Source organism: Psilocybe cubensis, chromosome 7, assembly GCF_017499595.1.
Source record: "Psilocybe cubensis strain MGC-MH-2018 chromosome 7, whole genome shotgun sequence".
NCBI lineage: Eukaryota > Fungi > Basidiomycota > Agaricomycetes > Agaricales > Agrocybaceae > Psilocybe > Psilocybe cubensis.
The window spans coordinates 1,901,566-1,920,351 of NC_063005.1; the positions used below are offsets into that span (position 1 = coordinate 1,901,566).

The 18,786-nt window shown below is 46.0% G+C and overlaps 7 protein-coding genes across 7 annotated transcripts; 4 read left to right on the forward strand and 3 right to left on the reverse strand.

Annotated features, from left to right (window-relative positions):
- Nucleotides 1–195: 195 nt before the first annotated feature.
- Nucleotides 196–3,526, reverse strand: JR316_0008152 (clathrin associated protein complex large subunit; the record flags this gene model as incomplete). Its single annotated transcript, XM_047893867.1, has 14 exons — nucleotides 196–306; nucleotides 361–453; nucleotides 517–1,002; nucleotides 1,058–1,098; nucleotides 1,151–1,448; nucleotides 1,502–1,717; nucleotides 1,774–2,083; nucleotides 2,131–2,285; nucleotides 2,333–2,509; nucleotides 2,563–2,736; nucleotides 2,794–2,935; nucleotides 2,995–3,266; nucleotides 3,325–3,353; nucleotides 3,406–3,526. The coding sequence occupies 14 exons, from the start codon at nucleotides 3,524–3,526 to the stop codon at nucleotides 196–198; spliced, it is 2,625 nt and encodes an 874-aa protein (XP_047747182.1).
- A 902-nt stretch (nucleotides 3,527–4,428) lies between these two features.
- JR316_0008153 (uncharacterized protein) lies at nucleotides 4,429–5,408 on the forward strand (the record flags this gene model as incomplete). The annotated part of the gene is made up of 2 exons (XM_047893868.1): nucleotides 4,429–4,565; nucleotides 4,625–5,408. The coding sequence occupies 2 exons, from the start codon at nucleotides 4,429–4,431 to the stop codon at nucleotides 5,406–5,408; spliced, it is 921 nt and encodes a 306-aa protein (XP_047747183.1).
- Nucleotides 5,409–6,043: 635 nt separating this feature from the next.
- On the forward strand, nucleotides 6,044–10,609 carry JR316_0008154 (uncharacterized protein; the record flags this gene model as incomplete). Its single annotated transcript, XM_047893869.1, has 4 exons — nucleotides 6,044–8,710; nucleotides 8,763–8,912; nucleotides 8,968–10,464; nucleotides 10,526–10,609. 4 exons carry the CDS (start codon nucleotides 6,044–6,046, stop codon nucleotides 10,607–10,609), a joined length of 4,398 nt encoding a protein of 1,465 aa, XP_047747184.1.
- Nucleotides 10,610–10,979: 370 nt separating this feature from the next.
- JR316_0008155 (uncharacterized protein) lies at nucleotides 10,980–11,723 on the reverse strand (the record flags this gene model as incomplete). Its single annotated transcript, XM_047893870.1, has 1 exon — nucleotides 10,980–11,723. The coding sequence occupies one exon, from the start codon at nucleotides 11,721–11,723 to the stop codon at nucleotides 10,980–10,982; it is 744 nt and encodes a 247-aa protein (XP_047747185.1).
- A 613-nt stretch (nucleotides 11,724–12,336) lies between these two features.
- JR316_0008156 (uncharacterized protein) lies at nucleotides 12,337–14,055 on the forward strand (the record flags this gene model as incomplete). The annotated part of the gene is made up of 7 exons (XM_047893871.1): nucleotides 12,337–12,652; nucleotides 12,766–12,947; nucleotides 13,003–13,173; nucleotides 13,228–13,512; nucleotides 13,567–13,774; nucleotides 13,853–13,917; nucleotides 13,975–14,055. 7 exons carry the CDS (start codon nucleotides 12,337–12,339, stop codon nucleotides 14,053–14,055), a joined length of 1,308 nt encoding a protein of 435 aa, XP_047747186.1.
- Nucleotides 14,056–14,118: 63 nt separating this feature from the next.
- Nucleotides 14,119–17,733, reverse strand: JR316_0008157 (Carboxypeptidase S; the record flags this gene model as incomplete). Its single annotated transcript, XM_047893872.1, has 20 exons — nucleotides 14,119–14,201; nucleotides 14,255–14,356; nucleotides 14,407–14,711; nucleotides 14,767–15,032; nucleotides 15,085–15,147; nucleotides 15,197–15,321; nucleotides 15,374–15,449; nucleotides 15,508–15,601; nucleotides 15,655–15,712; nucleotides 15,791–15,859; nucleotides 15,911–16,014; nucleotides 16,073–16,171; nucleotides 16,239–16,583; nucleotides 16,940–16,949; nucleotides 17,015–17,030; nucleotides 17,083–17,178; nucleotides 17,242–17,436; nucleotides 17,495–17,503; nucleotides 17,559–17,681; nucleotides 17,731–17,733. The coding sequence occupies 20 exons, from the start codon at nucleotides 17,731–17,733 to the stop codon at nucleotides 14,119–14,121; spliced, it is 2,241 nt and encodes a 746-aa protein (XP_047747187.1).
- Nucleotides 17,734–18,128: 395 nt separating this feature from the next.
- On the forward strand, nucleotides 18,129–18,637 carry JR316_0008158 (60S acidic ribosomal protein P2; the record flags this gene model as incomplete). The annotated part of the gene is made up of 4 exons (XM_047893873.1): nucleotides 18,129–18,287; nucleotides 18,350–18,382; nucleotides 18,439–18,543; nucleotides 18,596–18,637. 4 exons carry the CDS (start codon nucleotides 18,129–18,131, stop codon nucleotides 18,635–18,637), a joined length of 339 nt encoding a protein of 112 aa, XP_047747188.1.
- Between the last annotated feature and the right edge of the window lie 149 nt (nucleotides 18,638–18,786).

Sequence of the window (18,786 nt, forward strand, 5' to 3'; positions counted from 1 at the left end):
TTGCTTTTCCTTCCTCTTCCTATCTTTCTTGTCGCTTTCCTTTACTCCTATGTACATGTATTTTCCATCCGCGAAAAAGTCCGTGTTTTTGGGCGTCTAATATGAATCTCAAAGCTGCCTTTCACATGAAAATCAAAAAGATGCCGATTATGCGACTACAGTATCTACGTGTAAGTATACGTTATATCCAATATTTCATGAAGGAGTGCCAGTGAGGCCAGGTGGGAAGCCGGAAAAGTCGACCTGCTCCTGGAAATTTTGACCAGCTATACTGTAGGCTATCCGCAAGCGTAAACGGACGGCGCTCTGGTAGAAATAAAACACATTAGTAAAATATAAAAAAGTTAAATAAGTACTCACTCCAACTGGAGCCAAAACTCTCATTTGTTGGGTTTCAGTAGCGCCTAGGTTAATATTGGAGTTGGACATGGGAAGCATCTGTAGCTGCTGTGACTGCGTTCGCCAGTTGGGTAAGACCAAAGATGTAGATTAATCGACGAATGTAATCAATCGTACCTTTGGAACAGCAGCCTGGAAACTCAAACCAGTAGCAGGCTCACCGCCAGACACCTGGAAACGCGCCAAAATCATCACCACACCCGGTTTTGTGGGCGACGTTTGTGGCGTAAGAGTAATTTTCAGGCCGTTCTTATCGTACGCTGGGTATGAGGGATAACGCTGTGCAGCTGCAGCTGCAGCGGCCTGTGGTGGGGGTGAAGCGGCTTGATTGGGGGTGTATGATGGTGCGGGGGTAGAAAATGAAGGTGTGGCTGAGTAGGGCTGTTGGGGAGCGGGAGAAGCTGGGCCGGAGTTGCCAAACAACCCGAGAATGTCATTGACCGAGGATTTTTGCTGAGGAACAGGAGGGGATACAGAGTCTGAAGTTACGGAAGATGAGCCAAAAATTTCAGCAAGCAGGTCTTGGTTCGATTGCACAGACGCGGCAGGCTGATTGACAGGCGCGCCTGGTGTTGAAATAATTTCGTCACCCAAAAGATCCGCCTGAAGAAAGTAAGTTCAGTCATTTCTAAATATAAAGGTTACGATAGTGACGTACGTCTTGGCCTTTGGTAGACCCCACAGGCTTCTTCTCGCTGACTACAAGGCAACATAAATGACTTTACCAAAGCAATGTCGATTATCAACTTACCAACTCCCATAACAGTCGCCTTGATCTCTGGAGGCGGCATTTGTTCCAGGACACCAATTCGCGTATCTCCCAGGCTAAACAAACTAGCAAATTCGACTGCTCGCTGCTGCAATTCCAGTTCAGGGCTGGTGGTATATTTTGCTAGCACTTCAGCAATGCGGTCTTGTTCTGGGACAGATGTTGTGCTACGTGCTGCGATCTTTGTTACCGCTGCGAGGACAAATTGACGAACTAGGTAGTTGGCGTAAGGGGAGTCAAGAATGGATAGCACCAGGTCGACCAGATCCTTGTCTGTAATCTATTGAAAGGAGCAGATTAGAGAATTAAAAGTGAGGTTAGGAAGCAACATACGGTAATTGTCTGGTCTTCATCTACGATACCTCCCTGTAGAATGATTTCACTGTATTCACCCAGAATCCATGTTGCTGCCAGTGTTAATGATTCCTGAGAAATGTCTGACTTGAGAGCCAGATATAATTTCGATGCTGTATAAGACTGGAGTTCGGGAGTGTGTGCAACAAGTCTAATAAATGCAGATAGAATTTCTTCGCGAACAAAATTTCCAGCCTATATATATAATGATGTTTAAAGGGCAGGATTATACCTATTGCAATGCGACATACCAATTTCAAAACACGTAGCACAGTGTCAATATGCCATCGTTTGTTGGGAGCAAATCGCTCAGCTGCCAGAGAAATCTGAGTTGTCAATCCCAGTTTGAATTCGTCGTCCGCAACTTCCAGGAAAGCCAATAATTCGCGAATCAGAATGCGAACATTCTGCTCATTGATCAACGCATACGAAAGCTCAAGGGCACGTCTGCGAATGGAGATATCCCCGTCCCTCAAGCAATCGAGAATGATGTTCCTATGGCGTTGCACAGCGTTCGTGTCCATTGACACTACTTTGTTGAGGGTGTTGAGCGCGACGTATCTGTGGGATATAAATAACTGTCCATTGAATGGGTGAGTAAGACAGACCGAATGTTGTTATCTTTGTTGCTCAAAAACTTCCCGAGGATGTTAATGGCCATGACCCGCAGACCTGTGTCCGCTTCAATTTCTAGGACTGTGAGTACAGTTTCATACAAAATCGAATTTCCGACATTCTTGGATGAATCCGTGTTGGTCGCAACCTTGATGCAAGTGTGAATAGTAGCTTATACGTCAAAAGGGTACGTACTTGTGCCAGAATATCGTTCATCGTCTCGCTAGCTTGTTCGTCTCCCTTTCCTAGCATCCGCAGCAATCGCAATATTTTGACTTGGAGGAAGGGATCGGTTATCCCTGAGACGTCATGCTCTGGGCTATATCCCGTCGTCACCAACGATTTTAGATTGCGAACAAGCAGTGGAACAGCCTATGCAGTATGTCAAGAAATATTCAAAGTGAGAGTGAGATGGTATTGCTAACAGTGCGGAATTCATCCAAAATCGCGTTGTCGATTTGACACATCTCAGTGACAAGTGTAATGGCAGTTAATAGGACACCATGGTTGCGATCTGTCAGGAGATTCTTGGCTTTCGAAGTGAAATGGTCTGCAATATCAGGAACTTTCTTGACTACGCGTAACGCGCAAAGTGCGGCCTTGTTTATCAACATATATTAGGATCGTAACAGTAACCTTGAGTCGAATCGGCGTACCTTTTTGCGAATATAAGTATTGCTGGATCCAAGCAATTTCTCTATCTCATTAGCAAGATCGCGGGACATCTCTTCTGATGCAATGTTGGCAAAGGTACAGAGTGCGAGCCCAACGGCGTACATATTGGAGTGGTTCATGTCACTAATCGAAAGTAAAACGAGTTAAGAGTGTACAAGATGAGCCATGACAGTTGTACATACTTTTTAAGAGAGTTGGTCACCAGAGTAAGGACTTCCTGATTCTCGTCTAGCAAAAGCATAATCCCAAGATATCCCAGACGCTTGTCTGAAAAGCGGGGGCTGGCGACGAGTTTCAAACATTCAATTTGTCCAAAGTGGGCAGGGGAGCCTAGCATATGGATATACAGGAGCTTCGCGATGTTGTTGTGCCGTTGGAAGGAGTCCTCTTCCCTAAACGATGCACGAATGGCGGCCGACTCCTGTTGGATGAGGGCGCGTTCATCTGCCACGGTCTATTGAAGCGCAAGATAGATCAGATTCGAAAGTCAGGGTTGCGTGCTACTGACAGACCTTGCATGAGCGGATTCCCTTGATAAGGGCTAGATAGAGAATTAGTTTGGGTCTTTTGAGAGTTAAAAGGGGCGTTCCTACCCTTGAGATTGTTGTAGACCATGAATATAGGGCCTCCTTTGCGACTGTAACTTGACTTTTGGAGAGCCCTTGCGCCCAGCCTCAATATCGGCGTGACACAACTGTGACACGGTGGGAACATTCCCTAATAGGGACGATTACCCCTAATGAATAACATTGGCTGCTCAAAAGCTCTGCGTATGTTCAGTATTGCAACCTTTTCTTGCAGAAAAGCGCGGATTTTATATGTAACCCATGTTCTGTAATTTTTGGCTCACTTTTACAATTTTCCTTTCTTTTTGCACCGCTTACTGACGCAGTGTTCTATTTTTGGCACCCTCCGTTCACAATCAATTCACTGGTTTATCGTATCAGCCCAAGCTTGCCGCTGTAAAGCCAGGTGGCAGCAATGGAGTCCGTTGTTTCATGAGGATGTATCAGCATTCAGGAATCAGTTGTTTCATGAGGATGTGTTAGCATCGTGAGTGTAACCTGGCACTTTGATCATGTGACAGAGCTAAAATACTTGATTCAAACGTGAAAACGCTTGTCAATGATCTGACTTATTTCTGTTTCTTGAATGTTGACATACCCGTATCTTGCTCATTCCGATAATGGATCCCGTACATTTGTAGTGGTCCAATTTACATGGCGTCTATTGGTTGGTCTTTTGCATGGACCATGAGCCGATCTTATTACCTATTCATGGCTATTGTTCATGCCACTGGTAGCGAGGCAGACAGGTGCCTTGTTTTTTTTGCCATCGCATAAGTACCCATCTCTCTTTTATACCTCCATGATCGCTTTTCTCTCATTTTGATACTTTTTGGCAGCTCCTATCTGTCGCCGCCGCCTTCCCTTTTGATTCCTAATACGTCCTCGTTTGTAAGTTGTTATTTCAAGTTACTCTTCCCCTTCTTCTTGTGTCCTATTTATCCTTATTAAGTCCCTCTTTATCCTAATCTCCGCATACGTTTTCATCCAGTAGATTTGGCTCATATCCATTCACTCAAACGGAGCTGGTCTGGCATCCATTGTACCACCATGTCATCCTCCAAGTTCAAGCCACTGTCGACCAACGATGCAGATTTACGCCTCGCTCGGTTTCTTTCAAAGCACGATGATCCCCTTAATCGTGGCTTTATAACCCGCCTAGACCATTCACCAATCGCAATGAAACGGTGCGCGACCTTGTCACTCGTATTGTATTCCTTTCGTACTTATTCAATTTCCATCCCAGACTTGCCTTCTTCAGAGCTCTCCTCCTGAACACATTTATTCTCATTGCCCTCACCATTCTCTCATTTATTATGATCTCCCAGTTTCTGTTATCTCCTCCATCAACCCCAACGCAAACCTTGATGTGTATTACCCACGACTTCATCGTTGCGTCGGCAATAGTCGTCCTCATACGGTCAACTCTCCTTCCTTTCTTTTGTGGGGAATGTCGTCTACGTGTCGCATATGGTTTTCGTCCCTCGGAAATTGTAATACGCAGGGCACCACTTCTCGGGAAGGAATATAACAGGCACACAATAGCCCGCGCTGTTAATCCGGCACTTCTGTACTCAAACGTCAGTGCTATGCTATCGTCTGATTATTGGACTCTCGAGTATACCATCATCCTCGATGCTCTAAACAGGATTTCCAAAGGAGAATTTCCCGAGGATGTGTTGGAGTTTTCCGTCTGGAAGCAACGCGAGCAAACTTGGCATGTATGGGAGCTTTGGAAGATGCATGATCTTATATCAGATGAGCAAGAAATTGCTATCTTCAAGGTGCACGAGTTGATACCATCTTGTCGCATGGCCTTAGTCACTAACAGAGTTCCGCAGTCACTTCTCATTGATTCAGGAAAGGAGGAACTGCTGGCAGATTGGCAAGGGGCCATTGCCGACGAAAAAGCGCTTGATAGATCGTCAACAGTGAGATCATATCAAACTGTTGTTGATAAATTCGCTCGAGAGGGTTTGGACTATGAATCTGTATGGGATCAGGTATCCGAAAAGAGAAAATTTGCTTAAAATCCTTGTAATGGTCTGATCCACACCTTTCTCATTTGCCTCTTAGATGTAAACTGCGTATCAACCACTGTATGTATAACAAACCTGTATTTTCTGTAAAGCATAGCGTAATGTTGCATGGAATTTAACTCTGTCTATGTAGATCATCATGGTCAAAAATGTTCAAGGACATTGCTACCGACGATCAAGTTAAGCTTATATGGGGGAAATCTGACACTCATCGACAATCACTTCGGGGATAATTGACTTTCGTTTATTGAATCTAATCAATGAAATTCAATAGTCCTTTCTACTACGTACCAGATTGTCCATGCTGCCAACTGCGCGCACCCGCAGTCTGGCAACAAAGCCTCTCGCGGCCACGTTGCCCTTGGTATTTAGTTTAAAGGTGTGCTTTCCTTACGAAAGAGAACTTGATCAAGGTAGAATCTGGGAAAAAACCTTAACTATTTAAACGTTTCGGTCAACCCCATGCCACCAGATACTGTTTGGTTAGAACTCCCACCTCGAGCTCAGAGTCTGAATATCGCTCCATTCAGACTGCGCGCTCTAGTTGGAAGTTCTTCTCCTACGCTCTACTCTTAACGCGACCACCTCTACTTGCTGTCGTCCGGTACTTTATGTCCAACATAACTATGAGTTCATCCGTCTGCAAGTTCAACCTCAGCGGTTCATGTCGCAATGGCAAGCTATGTTCCTTTAGCCATCAAAGGACTGTACCGCGTCAGAACGCCGCAAAAAAAGTCGCATGCAGATACTTTCCTAAGGGAACGTGCGCGTACGGTGATCAGTGTTCACGAGCTCATGTCCTTCCCGAGTCTGATGCAGACCAGACGAAACGGGGCGGCAAGCCAGTCAGAGCCAGCAATCGCGGCAATGACGGTGATGCGCCTGCCAATACTGGTTCAACGAACTACAACCGTGTTGTGGACGCGTTGAATAGCCAGTCAGAATACCTTGATGATGCAACGTCCAATCATGAAAGGCAGGATGATGATGAGAGCAATGTCAATCCCAATGAGGAAAGTCATCCACAGCCTCTCTCATCCGTTCCACCGTCCCGAGACACCTTTAATTCATCCGATGAGGAAAAGCCACAATGCGTCTTCTTTCTGCAAGGGGTGTGCGAATCTGGCGATACATGCGTTTTCCTCCATTCGGTTCCTGGCAAGTCTCACACAGATGTAGTGCATGGTGAGTGGTCATCATTCCGACCAATTAGACCTCAATATAGTAGAACAATTTTAGGGCCAAATAAAAGCGAATCCACCCGGGCAGTATGCCAGTATTTTCAACGCGGATTTTGTCGGTTAAAAGACAAGTGCAAGAACATACATGAATCGCCGAACAAAGCGTCGAAGGGCTCTAATCAACCCTCTGAATCTGACTCGTCGCCCGCTTCCGGTATCCAGAGCCCCGTTTTCGGGAATAAGGTCCTCCAAGCGTATTCCAGCGCCAGCGACACACAAATGCAAACCCCCACCGGTCATGGCGATTACATACATCAATGGGAGGATGACCAGGAGAAAGGAAGCCAGTTTGACGAGGAGGAGGAGGAGTGGGAAGGCGAACAGGATGCTGAAGAAGTTTTGAAAGATCCACCTCAGATTTATCATCGCGCAGAAATTCCTCTGGACAGTAATGGGACCATTATGAACCAGAATGAAGATGTATCTGGACAGTGGAAAGGATCTTTCTCCAACACCGGAAGGTCATCACCGGATATTTCTCAAGGTCTGGAGCAGAAGTCCGAACAAGAACCTGTCCAGTCGGGTGACTCTCGCAAACGCAAAAGGCCCGGTAGCTATTATGGAGAAGGATGGTCAGAGGAGGAGGTTGGATCACCTCGGTGGCCGATACCAACTGCAACCAGTCAAATTCCCGAGGAAAACATCCCAATACCGACACAACCTGTATACCCACATATCTCGGAGGTCAAACCGCATTGGTCACAATTCGCGGATCCATACGCAGATCCTAAGGTACCCTTTTGTAAATTCCATGCCCAAGGGCAATGTACACAGGGTTTTACCTGCAAATTCCGTCACTCCCTCACACCTCACGAATATACCACTCTTTTTCACGATCAGCAGCCTAACTTGTGGACTTTGAAAAGAAACTCGCTAAATGACAATGTTGCTCCCACCACAATTGCGCGCACTACCCATGCATATGAACTTTCGACTTCTTTTGTTCAACCACCTTTTGGAGCGCCCTCTCTTACCCCGAGACCGTCTGCGTCTACTTCGCGCCAGGAATGTCTTTTCTACCCCCGCGGAAAATGTCAGAATGGTGAAAATTGCCCATTTAAGCACATTGGGCCACCACCTCCTACAATCCCTGCTCCGAAATCAGAGCCGGATGATTCGAAGCCTTACAAATCCTCGATTAATTACAATTCAAAAGTCTGCAAGTATTTTGCGAATGGGCGCTGCAAAATGGGCTCTGACTGCAAATTCGTACATGAAGAAGTTGACAGTAATCATGAAAAGGAATCAGAGGAGTTGGACCAACGTGAGTCAGCAACCAAACAAGCTGATGCCGACAACGGATGGGGGAGACCATGGGACGAAACACCCAATGATGCCGATTGGAATGACAATCCAATTGAAGGTATCAAGTGGGACGCCCCTCCAGATCTCAGTGGATGGGACATAACTAGCACGAGCGATAATAAGCTGGAGAAGCAGACATGCAATCAATTCACCAAGTATGGCACCTGTCGCTTCCAAGACAGCTGCAAATTTGCTCATGATGTAGAACCCAACGAGTCGACCCCTACCATCGAGGAGAAGAAAACCCCAGTTGAAACCCTTCAACACTCTGACAATGATGAAGGCTACTCGCCACCTGGGACTAGAACTGATTCTCCTGTATCGCTATGCCCGTACTTCTTCAAGGGACGGTGTAAAAACGAAGAAATTTGCGAATTCAGCCACGGCAACCCCCAACCGCACTTAAATCAGGCACGGCTTAATCAAACAGTCAGCGAACGCTCCATTACACCTGGGCAATCGAATGATCACGAAGAAGTAGAAAATGGCGAGGAAGAAGAGCAAGAAGAGCAGCAGAAAGAGGAAGAGGAAGAGGAACTACAGGACAATGAACGCCAGGCAGATGTGGAGCAGGAGCAATTGGTGGTAGCCGAAGAAATTTCCAATGACGCACCTATGCAGGTGGCTAAGGTGCAAAGCAAGATTCTGAAACCATGTCGATACTTCATTCAGGGCCATTGTAAAGATGGATTGAACTGCAGATTCGCACATGATAACGCCTCTGGGGATATTCCAGATGAAATAAAGGTAAGCTCTCCAGTTAGTATCTCCAAAGATATGCTTAATTGGTATTGAGCAGCCGAATGACAATGATATTATTGAAGAATCTGGCGAAACTGCACATCTTGAAGCCAGCGCTGTCGGGGCTGGTGGTACCAATGAACAGTTCACCGTCGACTCCGGTAGAATCGACCAGGATGAATTCCCAGACCAAGCCCTAGAACCTATAGTGAGTGTTCACACCGCAAGCATGAACGATCTGCTAACGATTTTATCCTGTATAGTTTTTCGATCATCCGCTTGTTACCCGCCTTCTTTTAAGCTGTGAGGTCACTGTCGGACCAGATTCGGCCCCTTCTCAAATCACAACGATGTCGGACTCCACCAAAATTATCTTATCAGACCTCCCTGACTCAGCCAACGCTCAGGGTATTCGTGAATTTTGCAGCACATTTGGTCAAGTCAACAATGCTGTCAACATCAACACAACTTCTATCACCCCCGTGTTCCAAGTAGAGTTCGCAGAGATATCTCACGCCATCAGAGCGGCCAAATCGATAGGAAAACACTTGTACCACGGAAAGAAAATAATAGCAACATTAAAGGCTAGGGTGCCTTTAACTATTACAGATGCCAATGACCAATTAGTCCTCAAAGTTTCATGGCCCAACCCAAGCCAGAGCGCATGGAGCCATTATCCAACAATCACTAAAGCAAAGCAAGAGGCAGCTCGCCTCAATAACATAACCTTCAGGGGGAGGACCATTAAAGCAACCTTTGTTACACCTCATCGTAGCCAAAAGGACTTATTTGCAATCAAAATCGACAGATTGCCTGTGGACGTTACGAAGGCAGAACTCGAACAAATCTGTACCAACACTACTCTCGTCACCCTCAATCAACCAACTTACACCGAAGACTCGAGTAATGCCATTCGTTCCGCTCTTGATGAATGCGGCGGCCTGGAAACCTTTGACCCTCTCGCAGGAAACAGCGAAAGAGCGATTGCTGTTGCCTTCGCGATATTTCAAAGTGATTCCATGGCGAAGGCTGCCATGAAGTCTCTAGACTCACAAGAGCAGAACTATCTGGGAAATCAATCCGTAACTCTTCGACCGGTTTACTACTCTCGATATCGAGTTCTCCGTGATCAACTGGAGGCTATCCAGAATGAATTGTACCAGATACAGGCAGAATCTGACAGACGGTGCTCAGTTCAGATCGATGACCATCACGATACTACTCTGGCTTGGATCCGAATGTACGCCTCTCCGGAGGTCGGCCCTAGGTTTCATGCAGAACTGAAAGACCTTGTCAGTGGTACAATCCTCAAGGCCGAGAATGGTTGTGACCTCTGGGATGACTACTTTGAATTGTCCAGCAGCTCTAAAGCTCTCAAGCAGATCAACAATGCATTTATCCATCGTGATCTTCGCACCAAACAATTGAAGGCTTATGGATCCCTCAGCGAGCGAGATGAAGCACAAAAATTAATCCTTAAACTTCTATCCAAGGTTCATTCCCAAAGACACCAAATCACGCTCCCCCGACCGAAATTGAAACCTTTAATCAATGGGTCCCTTGCAATTTTAAAGACAGAGCTAGGCTTCAACAAAGTCTCTCTGGACGTCATCAAATCTACTCTTATTGTTCGAGGGTCGTCAGACGACGTTTCAAAGGCACACGCTATTCTTGATTCCTTGAATCCTAACCCTTCTTCGTCCTCTAAACATACAAGTTGCCAAATATGTCTGCACACACCTACACCTGACGATTCTATCGTACTCTCTTGTCACCATCGATACTGCTCTTCATGCCTTCGCTTTGCTTTGCAACAAATAGGGCATGGACCTTTACAGTGCATCTCACATCTGGCATCAGATAACTCCAGCGAAAGATGCCCTGCGCATGTTCCATACGCCGTAATTTGTAATCTTCTTTCAGGACCAGATGAAAAGGAGTTCATACTGGAATCATTCCTCCAACACGTGCGTTTAAATCCTGAAGAGTTATTTTTCTGTCCTGCGTTGGATTGCCGAGCAACATACCGCCGCTCAGGAGAGAAGGGTTTGAATCTCAGATGTAAATTTTGTTTATCAGACCTTTGCACATATTGCAAATCCTTCGCTCATGTAGGTGCTTCCTGTCCAACAAACCTAAATTAGATACGATTCTGTATCACTGTCAGTAGATACAATACTTTACAACGTTCATTTAATCATTGAATTTATCAATCCTTTGGAACAGTATTTATTAACAAGCAATGTAAGTAAATCCAATGATATACTAGGTGTATTTATAGTTGTCGATGCTTCAGGTTAGGGGGAAGTGTATATATTTTGTGGTTGCCAAATCGAAAATCGATGTCGTGTAATTTGACAGGGAAGTCTGTCACAAGCATGGCTAAATCGCGGTAGACTATGGCAGGCAAAAAATGCCTGAGGAACTCTTCATCTCCCCCAATTATCGTCAAGCAACGCAAATTGGGTATCGCCCACGCTACATTGTGTCGTCCTCTCGACAGTAAAGTAGATAGGTTTTTGTTGGATTGCATGTTAGCCCTGCCCATGAAGCGTAATTCTAGGAAAGTGATTTGCGGTGGAACGTTCCTGTAAGTCCATGTATCAAAAATATCGCCGGCATGAAACTCGTCATTTACGTGCACAAGTGTATGCAAACAATCGTGGTCGTGCTTTACCATCCGGGCAACAGCATCGAAGACTAATCCAGACTCCGCTTGGGGTTCGACCACTATTGACTTGCATATACCACTGGGAAGATAACCATATCTTTTGTATGCCCAATCCCGGTCTTGGTTCGCTTTGAGAACGAGTTCTTTGTAGTGCTCGAGGAATCGAAGTGACGGAACGTGTATATCCCTGAAAGAAATGAGCGTGTAAACGCGAAACCAGAGTGTTGATACCAAAGGAAAGGAGGTCATGGAATGGATTCGTTCGGGGACAGACATTGGAGAGTGCCAGGCTTCCTCGATTATTGCCATTACAAGTTCTTCTGGCAACCGCTGGTGTTCGTCAAGCATGGTGAATGTAGGTGTATTGGAGAAGATTTCTGTATGAATTCGAATTGTAGCACCTTGTGTTGTTGGGAGATGGGCCCTGGCGGCTGTGATATAGGTGCCCCGCCAGATAAGAAGGGAGGTAGGTAGGGCCACTGGTCCGTATCGGATCGGGCCAATGTAGGCATGGCCCCTATTCGAAAAAGGTGGTCCATTGAAGCATTACGAAACTTACGAGACGGTCAATCTGTAACACGAATGTCATCAGACCCAGAAGAGCAAAATTAAGGAGTGTAGGCGGTCTATTTAAGTAATGCCCATACAGGCAAGTACACTTTGTAGGCGTCGAGTTCGGCAAGTCATAGGGCATTTCGTAGTCTCAGACCAGGAGAAGCGAGCGCCGTTCCAATAAATTCCAGGGAAAATGGTTGCTATTTCGTTTGATGGGGTATGAAGTACTACTGGGCAACAGTGCCAGCCACCCGTCGTACTTGTTCGGTGCATTATTGTGTGTGTACATATTCTGTGCTTAATGAGTGGGAGGTTGGTGGGAGGAACAAACGAAACGTAACACTCGGCCCGTTCCTGCAACCTCATCATAGTTTGAAATTTGAACACAGCCACATCGCTGTTCACCATGTCCAATGAAGAAAGGTTAACAACTCTTACCCAGAAGCTACAGATTCCACCAAACTTTTTACGAATCGAGCATATAACCGACACAGCTGCTATATCCGAGCTTGAACGTTGGAAACGCGACGCGGCATCAGTATTGCAAGATATTCTTCACATTATCAAAACCAAACAATCTTTGCCAGTGGATACACAAAGCGATGTACTCTTCAGAACGCTGCCATTCGCCTCGAATCATATACTAGATAGGGATGGAATAATTCAAGTTTCTTATGGTGACGAACCCTGGATGTCGCCCGACTCACGCTATGCCGCCGACGGTGAGAAGTTAGTTTTATCGACGGAGCGTCTGGCCTGTACCAACATAATCGTCAAGCTATTATTTCTTCACCTGTGCTATCACACTCGTTAAATCTTATAACCCAGATTCTAGAGTATAAGCTGAAGCCAATATTTAAATTAAGTCCGCATCCCAATCTTCATGCTGAAACTGGACGAAAGGTCACCAATCGCCCCGGTGGCCCATTGGCGGTTCACGACTATTACGAGGAGCAAAAGTGGAAAGAATACCCAGGAGTCGAAAAGATCGTCTTGTGGTGTATATCTGGATTACAGGTACATTTTATCCGCCGTGTATCTTTGAGAGTGATTAACCAAGGGCTGGGTACAGGAAAATGTATATGAAACAATGTGGCATTTACTGATCCCTCCGGTTATGACTTTGTTAGATGACTTTGAGGCTAGAAATAAGTTGCATGGGGTGATTATTGTTCGACAAATGCTGTCAAACGTACCTAAAGTCCTTCTACGAAGGACCGGAGTTGACGGCTTGCTGAGACAAGTAGGCTTTGCTTTCTCAACGAATTATGTCATTTTGAACACACCTTTGCAACAGTCATTAAAGACATCACTTTCTCATTTACAAAGTCCAGAAACACCACGACTTCTGAAATTAGCAATCGAAACATCTGTCTCTTTGACTTTACTTACTACCTCTCCTTCGCCAGGAGGAAAACCGTCCCCAGACCGTTTTAATGAACTGTCCTCACTTTTAGGAGAGGGTATCATTACAGGCATCTGGTTGTATGCCGAAGACAAACCAGATGCCGTCAACGCAACCTTTGAAGCTCTTCCCTTCCTTTTGAAAGAACTTGGTATTGGAAGCATTCGGTTTATGAAGGTTGTAGTTCTGTCCACTTCATCTCAAAACAGAATTCTGACTGCTCAAGTGAAGCCCTTGATTCCCCAGCTTACACATACACTTATTCCCCGCCCGTTGGTCGAACCAGACACAACGATGCAACTTTCAGCTATCAAGGTCTTATACACCTTGCTTGATGTCTGTGAACCCAGAATCGAGCCTTGGAAAGAAACAATTTTGAATGCAATCGGACGATGTTGGGTTGGATTGATGGACCAAGAGCGTGGTGCCCCGAATACAGGTCCCTTTTTTTCTGACGCCCCAGTAGTCCCCGCACTCAACCAATCCACAGTTCCTCGAAATGAAAGTCAGTCTACAGAAGTGAAGAAAGGTCTCCAGATGCTTTGCATGAAAATGGCCGAAATCTGCCCTTCTGTGACACAGGTGCTGTGCCTCGTACTTTGCCGTTTCAGATTATTTACGAGTCAACGTCCCACACAGAATGAATTCCAAAAACTTCTTCAGGCAGACAAGGAATTGTTTGAGGATTTATTACCTCGACACGGCCGTGTGGCAACGTAAACGTTCAGCACAGCTGCACGTTTGAGCGGTACATACGCGGGGTGATTATTAAATCTACTTCATCTAGATAGAGGTTGATTCATCGGCGTTCAGGATGAGAGTCGTAAAGAAGCGGATAATCTCCAAGAATGAATCGATCGAGGCAGCTAACATTCACAGTCAGTCGTGTCGTGTTATACAAAAAATATTGAATACTCACATTCATTAACGGTATGGACTCCACCCAGACCACTGGAATTTCCTGCGTTATGGTGGTTGTACCGGAAAATGTGCTTGGAAAGGTTCCAGTAGAATCTTGTATCTAGAACATAACTTCAGCAACATTTTGCAAGGAAAGCATTGACAACTGACCTGTGTTACCCGACATCATGCTGGGAGCTACGATAATTGGGTCCACAGCTTGGAAGGAACGATGCGCATTGTAAGTCGCCTTGATTGTGCCCGTCAGAAGTTGGTACGGTGCCGCATTTTCATCAGTAGGGGTAATGGGGGCAGGTTCAAGGCTTCCATTGTAAGCATCACTCAAAGTAAGAGACCCTTTTGCTGGTGCGCCAGCTTCTGAAACGGAACTACCGAACGCGGTGTATGTCAAATTGAATTTTTGTGCCAGGTCTTTCAAGAGCTCGGTGTCATGCTTCTCAACTGCGTCAACAGAGCTATAACAAAGATTATTAGTAAATATTGGTCGGAATAATGGAAGAACGTTAGCACCTGACAACTGCGATACGGCGATTGACAATTGCCCATGCTCGTTCAGGGAGAGCGTTAGATTTGACACCTCCCTGAATGATGTCGATTGCCTGAGTAGTGGAAATCAAACTGCTGAGGACCAAGTCTTTGCGAATGAAGGATTGTAACCTGTCGAGAGCTTTGTCGCAGGTCACTGACTTCTTGATGATATTGCGCAAGTCAGACGGCACTTCCTTGGCATGTTCGGCTAGACATTGTAAGGTATCATAAACTGGCTCCCTACGAGTCTGTCCATCCGTCAGAAGGGTGCATATGAAGTATGGAAGTTACAGGGCGTACAATTTCGACCTTGTATGGATTTTGCTCAAAATGGACCAGCAGAGCGGAAAGTATGCCTATACTCTAAAAGATAATTAGAAATGAACCATCTGACTTAAGGTTGATGTCCTACTGTATGCGCGGGAGGAATGCTTGAATGTCCTCCGGGAGCAGTGACTTCGACGAGAACATTAAGGAAGCCTTTCTCAGCAATTCCAGGAGTAGCAATGACGGATCCAAATTGTTCCGTAAATCCAGCTACGAAGTTTTGTGAACGCTGATATCAGATGATAGTCGTTTAAATACTCACATCCTTCGTCGACAACCATGGCGAAACCATCTTTACCGTATATTTTCTCGAGGTAAGGCCCGAGATTTCCAGCACCCTGTTTGAGTTACGTTAGTTTGTTCGTATTTTGAATTTTTGCAATGTATAAGGGGTACCTGGAACCCACTGGCTTCCTCATCAAATCCAAAGGACAGTACTACAGTCCTAGTTGGTTGGAAATTGGCTTTGAGGAGAGTCTCGATGGACGAGCTGTTTAACTTACAGATTAGCTGGATCGTGTATTTAATGAGGCGTAAACGTACAGAATACCAATCAAGCCACTCTTATCATCGGTACTTCCACGCCCCCAAAGACGTTCACCTAAATGAGTGTTATGAGTATAAATGGGTCAGTGTCAAGTGAGTGAATTAGTGGTTGTGTCATGAAATAATACTGTACCGTCAAAGTACCCTGAATACGGAGGATGAGTCCATTGGTCTACAGTTGTTGGATCAACAGGAACTACATCTGTGCAGTAGCATTAATGACTATGTCTGTTTATACATCCAAACCACGCACCTTGATGTGCCGCCAGGAGCAACGGCTTCAAAGAAGGATCGGAACCCTTCCACTCGTAATATAGACCATATGTGTTAACTTTGGTCAGTTTGAGAGTTGCATGCCTAGAAAGGTTACGGAGTGAGCCCAAAACGTGTAAGAGGAAACAGTGCGAAGACTTACACCTGAGGAAACGCCTGGAGTAGATAGTCATGGAAAGGTGCGAAGGCGTTCCATCGTGGATCGACACCAACAGGGTCCATGTTGTCGAATGACTCTGTACTGCATAGTTTGTATTTTCACGATTAAATGGCGCGAAACTTCAGCGCATTCGAGAGCTATGACGTACGGGACACGAACAGCACCTCCGAGCCAGTTAATGGCATCCTGCTTGAAACTGGCACCACCAATCTTTTCGTTTAACTGGTTCCACAGGTCAATATTCTTGTCTGGGATAACAACATCGGCCTGAGGACATCTGGGGGTTGAGGATCTGTGGCCGGATTCCCAAGCGAAATCAAAGCGGTGCAAAAGGCGTAAAGTACAGTACAACCCCAGGATAATGCAAAGCTTCTTCGAAATCCAGCCTTTCTTTTTTTCAGTAGCTGGGGTAAGATTTCCGTGCGGCAAAGCCGTAGAGGGTAGCACATCCTTCTCAGACATCATGTTGGTGTGAAGGTAAGGAGAATTGGGACTATTAATCAGAGGAAAACCCTGAAGCACACGAAATGTTCAACCTTATGAAATAGGCGGTCCGCCTGATCCGTCATACACTTATCGCCATAAGGACACTGTTTACCGTACCGAGAAGAAAGACTGATTGGAGTGATTACAATTTGCAGCACGCAGTTTACTTGCCAAGTTCACACATCCGTCATCTCCTGTGTTACAATACTCATGATTCTGCATACGCATGATTGCATAATAATTTTGAGAGTGGGAAAAAATACAAGGAACATGCAGACCAGGAAAGGGGACATGTTTACTTGAGGGGAATGCTGTTTGAAAATTAGAAAACGAATTAAAGGCGGAAAAGAATGAAAAACGTACAAACGAGAAGCTGGGATACAGCAAAAAACAGCATTAGCAAGCTAAACATCATATATGAACCGACTAGTCCCTTACAGTGGGTGGCACCAATCTAGATGACAAAGTTGAGCATATGGTCTGAGCAACAAGTAAGGTCGACTTACACCGGGGCGACCGTGCTTGACGGGGCGGTATGAGCATGAAAACTCAGCAAGGTAGTGTCCAGTCATCTCAGGCTTGATCTCAACAGAGTTGAAAACCTATTACAACAGGCATAAGACTCAAGTATAAAATAAACATGGCCCGTTCCCAATTGAACTCACCTTTCCGTTGTAAATTCCAACAACAGAGCCAATCATTTCAGGAACGATAATCATGTCGCGCAGATGCGTCTTGACGACAGCGGGCTTCTCATTGGGAGGAGCCTCCTTCTTGGCCTTGCGAAGTTTCTTGATGAGACCCATGGGGCGGCGCTTGAGACCGCGCTGGAAGCGTCTGCGGGCACGGGCGTGGACAAGCTAATAAAGTTGACCAGTTGAATATTGATTCCAAAGTCCACTCTTTCTGTATACGTACTTCAACAAACTGAGAGTATTAAGATCAATATTTAAATACTGCATTAAACAAGAAAGCGACGCACATCCTCGTTGCTCATGTCCAAGAGCTTGTCGAGCTCAACACCACGGTACGAGAAGGTCCTGAAGATCCTCTTTTTCTTGAGGTCGGCAGCAACTTGAGGGTCGGTGACTTCAGCCTGGATATCCTACCATCAGCATGACGTCCTTTGTCGCAAAATCATAATGAGGACACACCATGGTTGTTGTTGGCGATTGGCGGCGGCGAAAACGATAGACTGGACGGTGGAGGCTGGCGGAGTGTGAATATTGGCCAAATGTGGGAATTTTCCAGCTCTGTGGCTGAAGGCGTATTATGTAATACTGTACAGTACCAACACCGGCAGCACCAAATTTCGTCGGTGTAGTAATTGTTTAAATCTATATCTTCGGCTAGAACCCACAGGTCTTCCCTCGAGGATTAAATTGTGAGTGCTCAACGACGCGTCCAGCCGGAAGACAACGAATCTCTGAACGTTCGATTTTTCAGTGATTTGTGGCTACCGATCTTAAACTTTCACCAAAAAACCACCAACTAACTCAAAGTACGCGCACCGGACTTATTTGGCGCTCGAACTAACCACCTCTCCTCTAAGATGCGTAACATTGCTGCATACCTTCTCCTCCAGGCCGGTGGAAACGAAAACCCCACCGCCGCTGACATCAAGAAGCTCCTTGCTGTTGTCGGCATTGAGACTGACGAAGCCCGCCTTGACACCCTCATCTCTGAGCTCAAGGGCAAGTCGACCGCTGAGGTACGCACAGAAAGGACTGGCCAGGCTGGAGTGATTCACATACTTTGCTACCTTCTTTTTAGCTCATCGCTGCCGGATCTGCCAAGCTCGCTTCCGTAGGTGGCCGTTTCCCATGTAAAGTTGGCCAATACTCACCATTGTATGCACCCAGGTTCCTTCCGGAGGAGGAGGAGGAGCAGCTGTTGCCGCTGCCCCCGCTGCCGGTGGAGCTGCGCCCGCCGCCGAGGAGAAGAAGGAGGAGAAGGCTGAGGAGAAGGTAAGTTGTGCCTGTGAATCACAATGAACAAGAAACTAACAGACGGCTGCAGGAGGAATCTGACGACGACATGGGCTTCGGATTGTTCGATTAGAGGACATTTATTGATAACTGTAACCTGTAGTTGGCTGAATACAATCGAATAAGCTGATATAAATGTTGTGCTGTGAAAATAACCAAACGGGCGTAGTGTGATGGTGCCGGCGGTGTGGGGAGGCTCGCACGTGGTCGGATCCAGTGCTG